Source organism: Hemiscyllium ocellatum, chromosome 1 (genome assembly GCF_020745735.1).
Source record: "Hemiscyllium ocellatum isolate sHemOce1 chromosome 1, sHemOce1.pat.X.cur, whole genome shotgun sequence".
In the NCBI taxonomy this organism is placed as follows: Eukaryota; Metazoa; Chordata; class Chondrichthyes; order Orectolobiformes; family Hemiscylliidae; genus Hemiscyllium; species Hemiscyllium ocellatum.
Genome location: NC_083401.1, coordinates 166,182,862 through 166,202,659, shown reverse-complemented (window position 1 = coordinate 166,202,659; position 19,798 = coordinate 166,182,862). Strand labels below are relative to the sequence as shown.

The window sequence follows — 19,798 nt, the reverse complement described above, 5'->3', positions numbered from 1 at the left end:
TTCTTTTTCTCAGGGGGTGGTAAATGGGATCCAAGTCAATGTGTTGGTTGATAGAAGGATGGCATTCCAACCAGCACCCCAGGAATTCTCGTGTCTGTCTCTTTGGCTTGTCCTAGGATGGATGTGTTGTTCCAGTCTAAGTGCTGTCTTTCCTCATCCATATGTAAGGATACTAGAGAGAGTGGGTCGTGTCTTTTTGTGGCTAGTTGATGTTCATGTATCCTGTTGGCTAGTTTTCTGCCTGCTTGTTCAATGTAGTGTTTGTTACGTTCTTGCAAGCAATTTTGTAAATGACATTAGTTTTGCTTGCTGTCTGTATAGGAGAGTGGCTAGTTGAAATAATGTTCTAATGTAGCTTTGTGATATTGGGATGATTGCTTCTGTCATTCAAAATTTGGTCTGTATGTGTTGTTTTCCTGTAGGCGCTAGTTTGATGAGACTGTGCATGAGCGTCTACCGCAAAACAACACATGGACCAAATATTGAATGACAGAAGCAATCATCCCAACATCCACAAACAAAGCTGCATTAGAACATTATTTCAACTAGCCACCACACATTGCAGCACAGAGGAAAATCACCTATACGGTATATTCAAAAAGAATGGGTATCCAATGAACACACCGCCAATTTCTCAGCAACAAACCCAAACAAGCAGACAAAACAGGTCCAGAAACCCTAGCCACTCTCCCCTACATCAAAGACATCTCGGAACTGACTGCCAGACTATTCAGACCCCTTAGCATCATGGGAGCCCACAAACCCACCAACACGAAAATAGCAGCTAATGAACCTGAAAGACCCAAAACAGACAACAAGCAAAACTAATGTCATTTACAAAATAGCTTGCAAGAACTGTAACACTACATTGGACAAACAGGCAGAAAACTAGCCACAAAAAGACATGACCCACTCTCGCGAGTATCCTTACATACAAATGAAGGACACCACATCGACTGGGACAACACATCCATTCTAGAACAAGCCAAATAGAGACACGCACAACAATTCCTAGAAGCATGGCATTCCATTCGGAACTCTATCAACAAACATATTGACTTGTATCCCATTTACCACCCCCTAAGAAAAGGAGCAGAAAATGACATCACCAACCCAAGAAAATCCAAACATATAAAGAGGAAGTGGGTTACACCACCAGTGCTTCATCCAGAGGTTCACTGAAGAGGTTACCCAGTATGGTGACGAAGCATATGAAACCAAACCTTCCAGCTCAGCGAGCAAACCTACACCCAAAACCTCAACCTGAGCTACAAATCTTCTCAAAACATGCTAACGTAAAATATCTGTTTAGCTGCTTTCATCTTTTCCTTGCTCCCCAAAACTATCTTCTCAGATTCATTTTTCAAAGGGCACATATTCACTTTTACCTCTCTTTCCTCCTTATATATTTAAATAAAATCTTATTGTTGGTTTTTATATTCCTCACTGCTTTGCCCTGGCAGTTTATTTTCTCTGGCTTTGCTATCTATTAGCCGTCCTTTGCTGGATTCTTAATTTATCTCAGTGTTAAGGGATATCACTGACCTTTCCCTCCTTAAAATAATTTTGCTTTCAAATTAAAACTTTCCAAAATTTTTGAGTATGCATGGTTGGTTTATCCCTCACTTAGAGTTTCTCCTTCTTACTGGGACATGTATTTGGCGAGAGTCATAAATTACTTTCCATGACTACCGCTGCTTACTTACTGTCATTCCTGCTAACTTATCTGCACAGTTCACTGTAGCTAACTCTATCCTCATTTCATTGTAATTCCCTTTATTTAATGTGAAACATAGTTGTTTCCGACGAATGATTCTCACTCAAACTAAATATTAAATACTATCATGCTTATGGTCAGTACTTCCCAAGAGATCTTTTAATCAGAATTAATTTATTCAACCTAAAATATCCAAGATAGCCTGGTTTCTGATTAGGTCCATGGCACATTACTCTAGAAAGCTATCACTAATGCACTCAATGAATTTGTTGTCACAGCTATCTTTTTCAAATTGATTAATCCAATCAAGATTAAAGTCACCCATAATTATTGATTTATTCTTTTTACATGCTATTATTTGATGTTTACCCTTTCCCACAGATTGGTAGGACTCCCAAGCAGTAGCCAATGTCTCCTTTCCCTTGCTGACTTTTGCCTCAGCCCAATGGACTCTGGATCATCCAAGCAGAGACCACTTTTCACAACTGTCCCATTTCATCGCTTACAGCACCACTCCACCCACTTTTCCATCTCTCCTGTTTCTCCAAAAGATCAAATATCCCCAAATGTTAAGCTTTCAGTTTTCATCTCCTTATGACCATATATCTCTAATGGCTGCAGGATTATATGAATTTACACTGATTCATTGTGGCAGTTCATCTACCTTATTCTAAATGTTTTGTGCCTTAAGATATAGATCCTTTAAGTTTTTATATTGTTAAATTTCCTTGCACGTTTATAATTCCTTGGTGCAATATAGCATTCAAACATTGTCCCTTTCTTTTATTTTCTGGTAACAATCTGTCCCATCAATAAGCTGCAGTCCTACCTTCTCCTTTACCTCACTTTTTATGCAACCAAACCTAGTCCACTTCCCCCCAACTATTTAGTTCAAAGCCCTATTTACAGCTAAGTAATTTGCACAATTTCACATGTTCCCACTCGAACAGCTCCTTTCTTCCCTAGTACTGGTGTCAATGTATCAAGAATTCAAACCAATTTCTCTCATACCAATCTTTGAGCCACAACATGATTGATCCGATAAAATTACACATTGCAAGGTTTGTAGCTCAGGTTGAGGTTAAGGGTGTAGGTTTGATATCCAGACGTTTCATTACCTGGCTAGGTAACATCATCAATGGCGACCTGATGTTACCTAGCCAGGTAATGAAACGTCTGGATATCAAACCTACAGCTCAGCGAGCAAACCTACACCCTAAAATTACACATTCAAGCTGGTGAGCAAGTTAGTCTCCATGGAATAAAAGGGACAGGAGCAGCAGGATTACAAAATTACCTGAGTGATGGATAGATATTTTGGTAAATTGATGCTTTTCCAAGAAAAGTATGTAGCAATGCTATCCAACCCACTCTCTTTTTGACACAAGGATCAGTTCTTGGTTATAAAAGGCAGAGTTTCCAAAGAAGACAATACTTGAAAGTATGTGAATTGTAAATTGAGATAAACTTCAAGTAACATGGATAGGCTGCTGGAATGGACAGTCAATTAGTAGGTGAAATTTAATAAGTGCATACTTCATTTTGGTAGGATTAGCAAGCAGAGGCAACATACAGGGTACATTCCTAAAAGGGATTAGCTAGAGATGAGGAACTTGGATGCATGTATGCACAAACTAATGAACACAATACATCTGGTTGAGAAAACAGTTAAGAAATGTAAGATGCTGAATCTTATGGATAGGAACAGAGTATGAAAGTAAGGAAGTTATGATAAAACATGCATAAATCATTGTTTTGACCTCAACTGGAGTATTTCACTGACCACTGGACACTACACTGTTGGAAGGATGTGAAGGGATGAGAGACGGTGTAGTAAAAATTCAGAAGAATGGCTCCAAAGATGAGGAACTTCAACTACGTATATAGATAGATAAAGATTAAGCTGTTTTACTAATTGAAATTAGATTTGATTGAGACATTCAAAATTATGAGAGATCTAGACAGAGTAGATAGGGAGAAATTATATCCATTGGTAGAAGGATTGAGAATCTGATGCAGATTCAAAGAGTATCGGATAATTACCTGAAAACATTTGCAGCGATACAGAAAAAGGCCGGGAAATGCGACTGTGTGAAATCCTCTTGCAGAGAGCCAGAACAGATAACATACCAAATGGGTTCCTTCTGTGTTCTCACCATTCGTTTATCGTTTATCTTACTGATGCTTGGGAAAAGAAATTAACTCGCATAGGCCACAAACTCACCTCAATGACTTGTTTGATGTTAAATACTGCAGTCAAAAATTAGTTACCAAAAACATGCAGGTTCTTTAAAACACTGCATATAAATCTTTTCAATTAGCTTCATCATCACTTTGAAAATCTAGAATGAGCTTGACTCTTCAATGTTTGGTTACAGACTTTTTTGGTCAATCAACATCAAATTAAGTTAATCAATGACACTGACACATGAAAAAAATAGCAAAAGTTATTGACGGTAACTTGCAATACTTACCATGCTATCTACAGGTGGTAGATGGAAATGCCTACCCAACGTAAACACTGAAACCAATACGACTGGCAACTCCCAGCTTGGGTTCTGTATAAAAAACTCTTTAACCCCTGGCTGCCCGATTGGTCTAGACACGAGGGAAAGTAAAACGAGAAACTAATTAAAATTAGTTTCTGGGTCCGACGTACATCAATAAAATGCAAATAATAGAACTAAATACACAAAATACTTAGAGCTAAGTGGCACTGGCAGAGTACGCAGTGTCAATAAGCAGGTTATTCCAGAGTATCCTTTGGTTGTCAGGTTTGATGACCCTCTTTAATCACTTTATTGATGATCAAGAGTGACTAATAGGTCAGTAACTGGCTGGGTTGGATTGGTCCTGCATTTTGTGGACAGTACATAACTGCAGTATTCTCCATTCCCAAATTGATATTGTTGTAATGATACTGGAACATATTGGCTAGGTGCACAGCTAGTTCTGAAGCTCAGTTATTCATTACTAGAACATAGAACACAGAACATAGAACAATACAGCACAGAACAGGCCCTTCGGCCCACGATGTTGTGCCGAATATCTATCCTAGATTAAGCACCCATCCATGTACCTATCCAATTGCCGCTTAAAGGTCGCCAATGATTCTGACTCTACCACTCCCACAGGCAGCGCATTCCATGCCCCCACCACTCTCTGGGTAAAGAACCCACCCCTGACATCTCCCCTATACCTTCCACCCTTCACCTTAAATTCATGTCCCCTTGTAATACTCTGTTGTACCCGGGGAAAAAGTTTCTGACTGTCTACTCTATCTATTCCTCTGATCATCTTATAAACCTCTATCAAGTCACCCCTCATCCTTCGCCGTTCCAACGAGAAAAGGCCAAGAACTCTCAACCTATCCTCGTACGACCTATTCTCCATTCCAGGCAACATCCTGGTAAGTCTTCTCTGCACCCTCTCCAAAGCTTCCACATCTTTCCTAAAGTGAGGTGACCAGAACTGCACACAGTACTCCAAATGTGGCCTAACCAAAGTCCTGTAACAGCTGCAACATCACTTCACAACTCTTGAATTCAATCCATCTGCTAATGAACGCCAATACACCATAGGCCTTCTTACAAGCTCTGTCCACCTGAGTGGCAACTTTCAAAGATCTATGGACATAGACCCCAAGATCCCTCTGTTCCTCCACCTGACTCAGAACCCTACCGTTAACCCTGTATTCCACATTCTTATTTGTTCTTCCAAAATGGACAACCTCACACTTGGCAGGGTTGAACTCCATCTGCCACTCCTCAGCCCAGCTCTGCATCATATCTAAGTCCCTTTGCAGCCGACAACAGCCCTCCTCACTGTCCACAACTCCACCAATCTTCGTATCATCTGCAAATTTACTGACCCACCCTTCGGCTCCCTCATCCAAGTCATTAATAAAATTTACAAACAGCAGAGGACCCAGAACTGATCCCTGCGGAACTCCACTTGTAACTGGGCTCCAGGCTGAATATTTACCATCTACCACCACTCTCTGACTTCGACCGGTTAGCCAGTTTTCTATCCAATTGGCCAAATTTCCCTCTATCCCATGCCTCCTGACATTCCACATAAGCCTACCATGGGGAACCTTATCAAATGCCTTACTAAAATCCATGTACACTACATCCACTGCTCTACCCTCATCCACATGCTTGGTCACCTCCTCAAAGAATTCAATAAGACTTGTAAGGCAAGACCTACCCTTCACAAATCCGTGCTGGCTGTCCCTAATCAAGCAGTGTCTTTCCAGATACTCATAAATCCTATCCCTCAGTACCCTTTCCATTACTTTGCCTACCACAGAAGAAAGACTAACTGGCCTGTAATTACTATGGCCAGAATGTAGTTATGGCCCACAACCTTCGCAATATCCAATGTTGTCAGCTATTTTAGGTGATGGCCTAGTGGTATTATCACTAAATTATTAATCCAGAAACTCAGCTAATATTCTGGGGACCCAGGATCAAATCCTGCCACAGCAGATGGTGGAATGCGAATTCAAAAATAAAAAATAAAAATCTGGAATTAAGAATCTACTGATCTCCGTGAGATCATTGCCAATTGTTGGAAAAACCCATCTGGTTCACTAATGTCCTTCAGGGAAGGAAATCTACCATCCTCACCTGGTCTGGACTATACGTGACTGCAGACCAGCAGCAATGTGGTTGACTGTCAATTGCCCTTTGAAATAGCCGAGCAAGCCATTCAGTTCTACAAAAGTCTCAAAGAAATGAAACCGGACGGATCACTTGGCATCGAGCTAGGCACCAGAAAAGACAACAGTAGAGACAGCCCTGTCGATCCTGCAAGACTTCTTCACAAACGTTTGGGGGCTAGTACCAAAATTGGGGGAGCTGTCTCATTGATTATGTCAGGCTGAGCTTGACATCATCATACTCAGAATTATACCTTATAGACTATGGCACAAACTCTACCATCACCATCCCTCTGTATGCCCTGTCCCACCAGCAGGACAGACCCAGCAGAGGTGGTGGCACAGTGGGATACAGTCAGGAAGGAGTTGTTCTGGGAGTCCTCAACACGGACTCTGGATCCCATGAAGTCTCTCAGTTTCAGGTCAAACTTGAGCAAGAAACCTCCTGCTGATTACCACGCACTGTCCTCCCCCAGTTGATAAACTGGTCCTTCATGTTGAACAATACTTAGAGGAAGCAGTTGTATGTTTGCTCACTGAGCTGGTAAGATTGGTTTCAGACATTTGGGCACCATGCTAAGTCATGCCAATGAGGCTCTGATGAAGCAAACAGGACAGAACACCAGTGTTATTTGTGTATCCTGCTCTGTTGCTGTGGGTGTTATTACTTCTGGTTCTTTTTCTGAGGTTGGTAAATGGAGTCCAAATCAATATTTGTTCATGGAATTCTAGTTTGAATGCCAGGTCTCTAGGAATTTCCATGTGTGTCTTTGTTTAGCTCCTTGTGCCAGTCGAACTGGTATCCCTCTTCGTCTGTGTGTATGATAGTAGTGATAGTCAGTCATGTGTTTTAGTGGCCAATTGGTGCTCATGTATCCTGGTGGCTAGTTTCCTGCCTGTTTGACCAATGTAGTGTTTGTTGCAGTCCTTGCAGGGTATTTTGTAAATGACGTTCGATCTGCTAGTTGGTATGGGTCCTTTAAATTCATCAGGAGCTGTTTCAGTGTGGTGGTAGGTTTGTGGGCTACCGTGATACCATGGGGCCAGAATAGTCTGATCATCTCAGATGTCTTAGTGTACGGCAGGGTGGCTAGAGATTTTCTATGCAACTTATTCAGAAACGGGTACCCGATAAGCACAGCCCACTGATTCCGACACAACCGACCTAAAGACGACAACACACCCAGAGACTCTAGCCAACCCAACCACTATTCCCAACACCCCACCCCCCTCCATGTCCAGCACTGGAGAATTTTATCAATTGCGCTTCCAACTTCCACCCAGCTCTCGCCTTCACTTGCTCAAAGTCTCACCAGCCACAGTCCCAGATAGAAGCAGAGATTTATTTGCACTTCACAATTTAGTCCTATATATTCGGTGCTCACAATATGGTCTGCCCACGCTGGGGAGACAATGTAGAGTGCGGACAACTGCTTTGCTGAACATTTATTTTCTGTCCATAAAAACGATCCTTAGCTTCCGGTTGCCTGACACTTCAGAACACCACCCTGCTCCCTGGCCATCTTCTGTCTCAGGCTTGCTGCAGTGCCCCAGTGAAGCTCATGCAAACTGGAAGAACAGCATCGCACTTTCCGCTTGGGAACCATGCTGCCTTCAGGACTCAGTTCAACAATTTTAGGGCTTGAGCATCTACACCAATGTCCTTACCCCAACTACCACACGTGGGCTGCTACCAAAAACAACACACGGTCAGCTGCTAACAGTCACATTAGCAGCTATTAATCCTCCCAGGCCGACCTTCACCCATTCCGTTGTTTGTGCAACTGTTTCTCTCTCTCTCTCTCTGGGCTTCATCTCCAACTATTGTTTACTCCTACCTCCACTCCATCTTCAGTATAGACCAACCTTTCCCCAGTCATAATCAGTTTTGAAGGAGGGCTACTGGAACAGAAATGTTAATTCTGCTTTCTCTCCAGAGGTGCTGACAGACTTACTCAGTTTTCCAAGCAATTAGTTTTCCAGCAATCGTGGGTCTTTGTTATTTTTAATTTTTTTTCACAAGGTTAATTCCTGCATGGAAAGTTATCTAATCCTTGTTAAAGTTATGCTTGTATGACAAGTATATGGGGGTTTCATATTTCAAACAGTGTAAAGCATACGTGCGTTTTTGTCAAATACATTTTTAAAAATATAACAAAAGATAGTTTTGTTTTGTTGCTTATTAAAGAAACCTGGTTTATGGATCTTTTTTATCCTGAACCTAATAAAGCATATAAAATGGCTACATGAGCAACAGGATAAAATACTTGAAATTATGTTGTGACTGGCACAGTGATGAAATCACAGAAAGATAATTATCCTGCTGCAATGGAGTAGCATGCCAGAAACCAAGCCCCGCTCGACAGTCACAAAAAGGAGATTTTATGGAATTCCCCAAATTATACTCAGTATGACAAAGCATGGAGCAAGTACTTTACAAATACAATAGATTCCAGCTACAGATAAACAATTATGAATGTTCACACAACTCCAGTTAGTTATAACTAAAACTCTGAACCCCTTATAAAACTCTCCCTACACACACACACACACACACACACACACACACACACAAAAAAGTTGTGTTAATGGTGAGGGGAAGTTGGGAGGAAGTTCAATGGCACCTAAATTGTTCACTGAAATGATCCTTTTGGCTTGGTAGGACCTGCTGTTCATCAATCTCTGTCTCAATGTTGTCTTTCACTTCCTTGCAGGATGCATAATCCTACTGGTTCACTGATTTATAAAAGGTGTTCGAGCTATTGATTAAAACACACAGTTTACAGCAACAGAGGGGAAAATAAAAGGCTTTCTTCAGGCTTTAGATGACAAAGACAAATCTTCTCTTTCCAGAGAGCACAGTGACTCAATGGTTAGCACTGCTGCTTCAGTACCGGGGACCTGGGTTCAGTTCCAACCTCAGCCAACCATGTGGAGTTTGCACATTCTCCTAGTGACCGCATGGGTTTATTCCAGGTGCTCTGGTTTCCTCCCACACTGGTCATGCTAAATTGCCCATAGTGTTCAGGGATGTGCAGATTCGGTGCATTAGTCAGGGGTAGATGTAGGATAATAGGGTGGGGAATGGGTCTGGGTGAGTTACACTTCAGAGGGTCGGTGTGGACTAGTGGGCTGAATGACCTGTTTCCACGCGGTAGGGATTCTAATTCTAAATCCTAAAAATTCAAAGAGTTCTCACTATCTTGTTTACACCCACAAACTGTCCAGCTGAGAGACAACCACACAGCTGTTTGCAGGTAGAGGCCTTTGTTATTGACCAGTGGGCCAATGACTCACTGCCAATGAGCCAGTTGTTGTCTGCTAATCTCATTTAGTACACACTCATTAGTTCCAGTTTATCCGTAAGTAAATTTCTCCCACTGGTTGAAAGCGTAAATAGCATTGACAATGTGTGTCAGTCACCTGCTGTTTAAAAAAAAGTGTAGAAATCCTTTTCACAATTCTTGGGAAAATCACTCTTAAAGATCATTTTGGTCAACAATTAAAATATATAAAAGACATGCCATCTCACAGAGAGCACTTCACCAAACTTGGTCATAAAATTTGAAACATAACACACCAGGTAAGAGTGATGCAATGTTCACTTACAGGATAAACTGCTGATTTTGAACCCAAACACATCAGGTATCAAAATCCAAATTTTGCAAACTTGTTTGGAAGCAAAAATACTTACATACATAGTGATATGTAATTTCAGAACTTAAAGTAAAACGAGGCAGGCAACTAATGCATTCAAGCACACCATTTTTGTTTAAAATTAGATATGTAGATTAAGCTACATAAAAAAAGTGAACCAATGAAGTGAAAGGGTTAGTGCATTCTCTAATTGAGTTTTGAAAGTATCGTATATTAAATCCAACTTAATTTTAAAGAAAAAGCTGATTGCTCACAATCTAGAGCAAGGATGAAAGTGAATTCTCAACATGATGTTAGCCCAAGTATAACAGAACTTGGACAAACCTCTTCTATCATTTTCCTACTCTGAAAAAATATGCCCTGCATCAACTGAACTGGCATTTCTTCTAAAATAACATGCGGAAAATTATAGCGTCTTCTATGGCATTTTTAGATTTAATCACATAACTTTAGACAAATCATCATCTATTAATTCCTCAGAATGATTAAGAAAACTGAACTACAGATGCTTCAAATCTTAAGGAATTTACTTATCTGGAATTGATTTCCACAATCAACATCTTAAACAGAATTAACAGAACCTCAAACATTGCAAAACAAATTACCCAAACAGAGACTGAAAAGATGCTCACTGATGTCACTGAAAACTTGAACATAGATTGAGTTTCTCATTTCTATAATGTAATTCTTTTTCCTCCCTCACCAAAACTTAATATGAAGAGTACTCCTTAACTGCAGAGCCAATGAGGCCTCCTGACTTATGTATTATAAAGTAATTGAGGCACCCTTGCTAGCCTGCCTCAAAGTCACCAAAAACAAATCTGTTCAGTTTAATATTACTGTTTCTGGGAGCATGCTGCATGCAAATTGACTGCTACAATTCCTACAGTAAAACAGTAACTGCATTTCAAAGTATTTCATTTGTTATAAAGCACTTTGGGATGTAACAAAGTAATGAAAAGGTTCTATAGGAGTGTAAGCTCATTATTTTAGAGAGCTACTTCTTAAAAGGTCACACAACAAAAATAAAATCAAACAATAAGTTTAGTTTAATTAAGCCAAGTAATATACTGATAAATGTAAACTATGATGGTAACATTCATCATTTAAATGTTGTACAAAGCAGACTTCATCTAAAGGTACAAAGATATAGGCTATTAGACCAGTCAGGGTTGAGGTTCATGAGGAGGTGATGTTAGCAATTCTGGAAAGTGTAAAAATGCATAAGCCCATGGGCTGGATGGGATTTATCCGAAGGTTCTCTAGGAAGCTAGGGAGGAGATTGCAGAGCCTTTGGCTTTCATGTTGTGATTATCTACAGAAATAATGCAGAAAAGTTTGAAGTGATTCACTTTGGAAGTAGTAACAGGAATACAGGACTAATGGTAAGATTCTTGGTAGTGTGGATGAGCAGAGAGATCTGTGTCCATGTACATAGTTCCCTGAAAGTTGCAACCAGGTTGATAGGGTTAAGGCAGTGTACAGTGTGCTAGCTTTTATTGGTAGAGGGATTGAGTTTCGGAACCACGTGATCAAGCTGCAGCTGTACAAAACTCTGGTGCAGCCGCAATTGGAGTATTATAAGAAGAATGTGGAAACATTGGAAAGGGAGCAAAGGAGATTTACCAGGATGTTGTCTGGTATGGAGGGGAGGTCTTATGAGGAAAGGCTGAGGGACTTGAAGCTGTTTTTGTTAGAGAGGTGGTTAAGAAATGACTTAATAGAGGCATACATGATCGGAAGACTAAACAGGGTGGACAGAAAGTCTTCTTCCTCGGATGGTAATGGCTAGCACAAGGGAAGATAGCTTTAAACTGAGGGGTGATAGATATAGGACAGATGTCAGAGGTAAATTCTTTACTCCATAGTAAGGGTGTGGAATGCCCTGCCTGCAACAACAATAGACTCGCCAAATTTAAGGGCATTTAAATGGTCATTGGATAAATACCTGGATGATAATGGAACAGTGCACGTTAGATGGGCTTCAGATTAGTTTCACAGGTCGGCGCAACATCGAGGGCCAAAGGGCCTATACTGCGCTGTAATGCTCTGTCATGTCACTGTTTAATTAGGTTCCTTCATTTCATTTCATCTAAAGATATAGCAAATTGTATCTACTGGACATCTAACAATAATGCAGGCACTGTAACTATTAATAAAAGCACTTACTGTAAACCAAAATCCAACAGTCGAGGTTTAAAATGTAAGGTGCTTGGACAAGGCCCACTTGCTGAGCTGAAAAAGACAACAATAAAAATAAGTAGATGGTGCACCATAGAACCTATCATGCCTTAGAAGCTCAACATGTGAAACATTTCACCAATGTAATTTAAGGGCAATATATTGCTAAAGTTATGACCTATCCTTGGCATTAAAAATACCCTTACAATATATTAAATAAGTACCAAGGCTCAATTTGACAAAGCAGCATACTAAAACTGTACAGGTTAAACTGTGCCTTCACAATTCCCCTTGGAGAAAATTAGCAAGAAATGAGCAAGTTACTCATTTTATTAAATACTTAGCAAATATGCTTGATGGTACAACATTTAATATTAAATGTAACAGGAAAACAGAGCAAATAATGAGTCTGTTGCCTCAATAAAACTGATTTATTTTAAAAATTCTAATCCTGTGTTAAATCAGTAACTTCTGCAGAACTATACCTGTTTGCAATGTGCACGGCTTTGTTTGAATGTTGTTTTAATATTTTTTACAAGCTCTAGGAACTTTCAAAAAGTTTTACTTGCATCTAATCTCTGCCAGTGGTTAGCATTCACTGCACAGAGGGAAAGCATTGATCTGTGGGAAGTGTTCTGCAAGTTACTAACCTGAGTAATTCTCATACTTCTTGGATGGAGTTATAGCAATTAGCGAAAGGTATGACAATATTAACTTAGCAATATTTTTTCATTATACATTCTTAAAGCTTACTGCACCCATGCAGCTCATCAGTAGAATGGAGTCATTGCACACTTAAACGTTTAACAACATATGTATGTGCACGGTCCCCCAGCATTTTTATGCAAGAGTTATTTGTTTTATAGAAGAATTTGGGTGAAATAAATACTTCAAGTAGTAAAGCACAGATAATTGTATAAAACTACATAGGGATACAATTTTGGAATGAGATAAATGCTGATATTGCATAATATGCATCAATCTGTTTTTTTCAGAAAGGAAATTTCCAATCGCTAAGGCGGCCCGTGGTTAACCTGTTCAAAACCTCATGTTACAGTTATCTACGCCTACAAAGAAGTGTTATTTTCAAAAGCTTTTAAAAAGTATCTTTCATTTTAAGGTTTACCAACAGATGTCCCTCTGAAACTACTTGCTAAACAGGGTGAAGACAGAATAGCTAAGTTGCCAAATCTAGCATCAGCATTTTAAATCTTGCACTTTTTTGGAGTTACTGATCACATGATAACATTTTGGTATACCGAACAATTTTAATACTTATTAACAGCTTTCCAACTGCTAAAGTTACAACAAACTTCTCATAACTTTGCTCTGCAACTCATCAACACCCAAAGGCAGCATCTGCAAGCCAAAAAGTACTTTCAGCACTAATTTAGCAATTCTATATTTAGCAGTTTCAATGCATTAACACATTTTTCACTATTCTTGATAAGAGTTGCACTGAAGTATAGCAAACACACTTTCACTGTGAAAGTGCAATTAAAAAGCTAAATATATATTTTATAGGAATTATGGACTTACTACACATTAACATTTATTAACAAACATTTTAATTTAGCAGAAATTTGTACAATTGTCATATAAATTATTCTTAAAATGGAAAATAAAACTGTTACATTCACATTATCATACTTATGTATCCAATTTATATGACAGTAAGTCACATATGCAGCATATTTTACTTTATTAGCACAGTAAACATTCCATTATCCCGTATGTATGGAGAGTGTTGGGAGAGATGAGAGTTACACGAGAAATACACTAGTTTTTTTTTAATACAAAATCTTAAATTTACTCACTGGGTTCCAAGAACTTAGTATTTTATCAGGGCCATCAACAGACCAACACTTGCATCTTGAATAGCTGCCGATGTCAAGGGCTGACAATGGGGGATAGTAAACCTTTTGAATACATTTCTTTTTACATCTGCCTGCTTGCATGTTTTCCTTCTCATGCAAAAATTGGGAATGTGAAGATGAAAGCGCATTAGAGTTCGTGCAATAAAGTAGTTTCACTGCTCAACGAGTTTCAGGATATTTTCAAATCGTATGGCAGCAGTCCAACTTGTAACTTGTTCAACTTGCTCCCATTGTAATCATTTTCCTTTTCTTGAACATTAGGTTTGCCATGCTTCAAAACACTGTCTATATTTGGTTCTGTGTATAACCTATATAGCAGAAGCTTCCTTATCACCATCCAGCAGGTTCATCGCGAAGTGTTGTTCACTGGATTTACAATATTAGTGCGGTCAATCAATTCCACGACTTCTTCATACACAGCTTTAATTGGTTTGTTTTCTCAAACACAAAATCCTTCAAAGGTTACTTCATATAGACCTTCTTCAAATATGACATGAGCGGCACTGCCTCACAGCGCCCGAGACCTGGGTTCAATTCCCGACTCAGGCGACTGACTGTGTGGAGTTTGCACATTCTCCACGTGTTTGCATGGGTTTCCTCCGGGTGCTCCAGTTTCCTCCCACAGTCCAAAGATGTGCGGGTCAGGTGAATTGGCCATGTTAAATTGCCCATAGTGTTAGGTAAGGGGAAATGTAGGGGTATGGGTTGGTTGCGCTTCGGCGGGTCAGTGTGGACTTGTTGGGTCGTAGGGCCTGTTTCCACACTAAGTAATCTAATCTAAAAAAAGCCATAGATTTCAGCAGCATTTTTGTAGAGTTGCACTTTTTACCTGGTTCCACGAACACCATGTTAAAACAACATCTTTGATAGAATACTTGGACTAAATGTTTTCTTCATTTGTCAGCTTCCTCACAAAAACACATCAGTAAATTATTTTCAAATTTTGGATCACATCCTGATGCATTGGCAGAAGCAAGCTTGACATTAGGAGGGGGTGAAGAAAACATTAATTTTTGCCTGGTTGCATGAGTATTATGGGCGTTTAGATACAAGATAACAGGGAGTTTACTGTATAATCTCATTATGCTGTATATACAAAACATTAAATATTTAGCAACTCTGGTCTCAAGGAAGAGATAGGGGAAGGGAAAGTCATCCAGAATTCCCAGAGGATTATCTAGTCATTCCTGCTGCAACAGGAGTGATCATGGGTGTCACCTTCAGCAGTATCTAGGCTTGACAGGAACGCTTTTCAGAATTAAACAGTTCACTATCAAAGTGAAAGTGATGAAATACAAAACCAGACAATTTGTATCGATGCATGCCAACAAGACTGCAGAAATCACAGAAATTTATAGTGGATGAAATAACCATTTGGTTATTTGGAAGAGCAGTCATGCTCAGCCTCAGGCCTCATGTCAGCAACCCTATAAGACCCTTTTGCTCAAATTTCTGTCCTAATCCCTTTCAAAATTATTTTTGGAATCAGCTTCCACCATTTTTTCAGGTCAAACTTACCAGATCCAGACAGAGAAAAGAACTGCAATTGCTCCTTTAGATCTTTCACAAAACATTCTGAATATATACCCCCTGGTTACTAACTCATTCACCTGTTAGAGTAGATGACTAAAAATAATTTCATCAAAGTCTCACATCTTACAAACACTTTTTGGCCCGCTCAACCTTCTCCGTTCCAATGAAAATAGGCCACATCTATGTGGCAGCACCCATCTGATAGCAGAAGAGTGTCAGCCAGAGCAAGCGTATTGGGAGACAATGGAGACTGCAAATGCTGGAGAAATCAGAGTTAATAAAGTGCAATGCTGGAAAAGGTACAGCAGGTCAGGCGGCATCCAAGGGGCAAGTGTCTCGACATTTCAGGTAGGACCCTTCTTCAGGGCTGGGGTGGGGGAGATGGGCTAGGGGAAAAGTAGGCAATAGGTGGGCAAAGGTAGGAAGTGATAGTGATAGGATGATGAGAAGGGTGGAGCAGTTAGGTGGGAAGGAAGATGAACAGGTAGGTCAGGTCAAGAGGGCAGGGACAGGCATATTGTTGGTTAGATAAGGGTTGTATTGATAAGACTTTACCATCATAAGACATGGAACCCTTCTGAAGCATGGAGGATCGATCTTGCTCCTCCTATAAAGAAATTCCATATTCCAAATCTATAAAAGCACTATTTGGCACCACTTCTGCATACGATTATTGATCAAAACAGTCAGCCCCAAATTATAATAATCAGCTCATGGCATATTGATGCACAAGGTTAGGACGAACAAAGGTTGAGTGAGCACAATGCAGTGACAATTCTCCACAAACATTCTATAATCTGCTACTGGGAATATTTAACAAGAAAATTGGCAGATAAGACAATGGATTACATAACAGTATTTCCAGGAAAAGGCATTTGGTCCAACAGGTCCATACCAGTGTTTACACTCCATACAAGCTTCCTACTACCCCTCTTAGCTTAACCCTATCAACATTTTCATTCTTCCTTTCCCCAAGCGTTTACTTAGCTTCACCTCAAATGCATTCTTGTTAGTCACCTCAACCACACCTCAGTGAGGCATGTTTCATATTCTGCTCTTCCCTTAAATGAAAACCTCTATACTTACTCTATCAAATTCTTTAATGATCTCAGAAAAGCACCTTTATGCTTGATGCTTTTCATGGTCTTATTCATCTCTAGTACTGGTCATTTGTATTCCTTGACTCAGAGATGCCACTTTTCTTCTAGGCTGTTTAGACATTTTCCTGGGAGTATCAGACTTCCTTATTCTTTCTACTGATGTGGATCATCTCAGTTATATTGAAGTTCTTTTCGAAATTTCACACCTATTTTGCAATTTTATCAATGTTTTCCTGTACTTTATGACATTCTATCAACTCCAGCCTGGTTTTGATGAAGGCTATAAATGCTAAAGTTGTACTTAGATTCTAGCCTCTAAATTATTCATATACAGAGGGAAGAGTCATCACTTCCCCAACTTATTTTAGTATGTGCAGATGCAATCTATCTGGATCAGAAGTTTTAACAACCTGAATGTTTGATTAATGCCTTAACCCAGATTTTAAGTGTCTTTACATCTTTTTATGATTTCTGTTTCCTTGCTGTAAAACTTCTGAAAAGGCAGAAGCAAATACTGTATAAATTCCTCAAATATCAAAATGGGAGGAGTGTTTCTGCAACTGATTGTTCTTGTTCGAATTCAGAAAATAAAGTAGAAATAGTTTTACATTACCAAAGGAGGAAGAGATCATGAATGGTTGTTAGAGTGACAGAAGCAGATTCCATTATAGTTTTCAACAGGGAAGTGCATTAATTTTAAGACAAAACCTTCAAAGGAAATAGGGAAAGGGGCAGGGAATGGATCTATTTCAGAATGTTGTTGCACTAGTCACGTGTTGAATAGAATTCTTCTCTGCTGTACATGTTCTGGTCAGTAAGAAGTTATCTTTCCCAACAGACTTCCCCAAATCCTATAAGGCACCTTCATATCACAACTGTATTGTCCTTTCACACTGTACTGCTCATTGCAATTACTGGCAACCAAATAAACATTAAATTCCAAATAAAAAAGATAGTTACTTCAGAGGTTCTGCCAATTTGCAGAACTTACATGAAAGTTTTTTTAAAGCACATCAGGTGTTTAAAAGTCTATACCCATTATCTACCAGGCACAACCACCAGATAATATATCTGTGCAAAGGGTTTCATTAAATCAAATTACATGACCAATAACGTACTTTTCAACCATCCATCAAACTTACAGAAGGCTGCAACTTCAAAACTCCTAGGCTTACTGCTGCAGCAAGATTCTCCAATGAACAAGTGTGGATTGAATCTAGATTGGCCCACTTCTGCACTAAGCTGTAGACTTCAAATCATACAATACTGTAAAACACTTACTTTTGCAAAGGGCTGTGTAACACCTCTTACCTAAAAAGAAAATCCAGTCGCTGATGATTCAGCTGCTTGTGTTTATATAAATAAACCTGTCTGACTATAACCTGGTGTTGAGAGATTTCTAACCTTGTCCGCCCCACTCCAACACCAGCTCCTCCACATGAGGACTTCAATCATGCTTGTTGCTTTAAACCCCCCAACAACAGGCATCATTTGCATTGACAGTTGAATGGATACATTGGAGAATTTCTCCAGTTTCAGAAAGGATTTCATAACTCACCTGATTTTAACTGATACACTTTGGCAGCAAAGTGTAATTTAACAACTTTGTGAAATTATATCGCCAACAAATGTGCATTCTAATTCTCCACTTATTTTGTACCTCAGTTTGTATTTCTACGCTCATGAACACAATCGTGTTATGAGAACATATAAAATGAGGCATTAATTAGAATAGTAACTAAGTAACAGATCTAAGAAACATTTTACGCATGAATATATGTACAATTATAGAAGATCATGAAAACAGAGTTGGTTAAAGTGAATGAGAAATTAGGTCAGAAGAGATTCAGTGGTAGACTTTAAAGGAACTGTTTAAGAATACTCTGAAAAGGACATTCCAGGGAATGATGCACCATTCATGACTAGGTAAGTAACAAAGTTAAAATAACTGTGGCATCAATTGAAACCAACACAGAATTCCAGAAAGGTGAGTGACAAGATAGAAGACTGCTGTTCTTCAAATGGAATACAGTGAATGGCTAAGATATCAATAAGGAGGAAGACATTAAGAGTACAACAGAACACTACCTATAAATGTAAGAACTGGGGGAAAAAAAACAAAAAAAAAGAGTAAAATGCACTTTGGTTCTCTATAGCGTTGTTCTGGGGAATTAAGTACAAAAAGTAAAAAGATGGCATTTAAATTGAACAAAGATTTTGTTTGCTTTACAAAAATAATTGTGAATCAGGTGGTGAGGAGGTGAAATTTCGGCAATTACATTCGCCTCAAAAGAATAGAGGAATCTCGATTATCCGAATATCTAATTATCCAAAGATGATTTCAACGTCCTGCAAAAACGTTACATCAAAGAGGTAAGTGTAAACGATTTACCTGTACTAAAGTTTGTGTGAAAACGCTGGCAAAAACAACGTTAAAAATCACAACACCAGGTTATAGTTCAACAAGTTTAATAGCAAGCACTAGCTTTCAGAGCACCGCTCCTTCTTCAGCTGGTTGCGGAGGACACAATTGTAAGACACAGAATTTTTAGCAAAAGTTTAGTGTGATGTAACTGAAATTATACATTGAAAAATACCTTGATTGTTTGTTAGAATTACCATGTTAGTTTCACTTCATTCATATGTAAATCGCAAAAGTTCTTAAAAAAAGTTACACTCTCAAGAGGAATCTCTGGTCAAGAGGAAGAAGGCGGCTTATGTTAGGATGAGATGTGAAGGCTCAGTTAGGGCGCTTGAGGGTTACAAGGTAGCCAGGAATGACCTAAAGAGAGCGCTCAGAAGAGCCAGGAGGAGACATGAGAAGTTATTGACGGACAATATCAGGGTCAACCCTAAGGCTTTCTATAGGTATTTAAGGAATAAACGAATGACGAGAGTAAGATTAGGGCCAATCAAAAATAGTAGTGGGAGGTTGTGTGCGGAGTCAGAGGAAATAGGGGAAGCACTAAATGAAAATTTTTAGACAGTATTCACTCTAGAAAACGACAATGTTGCCAAGGAGAATACTGAGATATAGGCTGCTAGACAAGGTGGGATTGAGATTAATAAG

The 19,798-nt window shown here is 39.3% G+C and overlaps 1 protein-coding gene across 2 annotated transcripts in view; it reads right to left on the bottom strand.

Moving 5' to 3' along the window:
- tmem131l (transmembrane 131 like) overlaps positions 1–19,798 on the bottom strand; it is a 152,775-nt gene that overhangs the window by 94,343 nt on the left and 38,634 nt on the right. For both annotated transcript variants that reach the window (XM_060827627.1, XM_060827636.1), the window contains exons 4-5: positions 12,207–12,272; positions 4,192–4,315 (exon numbers count right to left, since the gene is read on the bottom strand). In XM_060827627.1, coding sequence (XP_060683610.1) covers positions 4,192–4,315; positions 12,207–12,272 — 190 coding nt within the window. The remainder of the gene's footprint in view (positions 1–4,191; positions 4,316–12,206; positions 12,273–19,798) is intronic.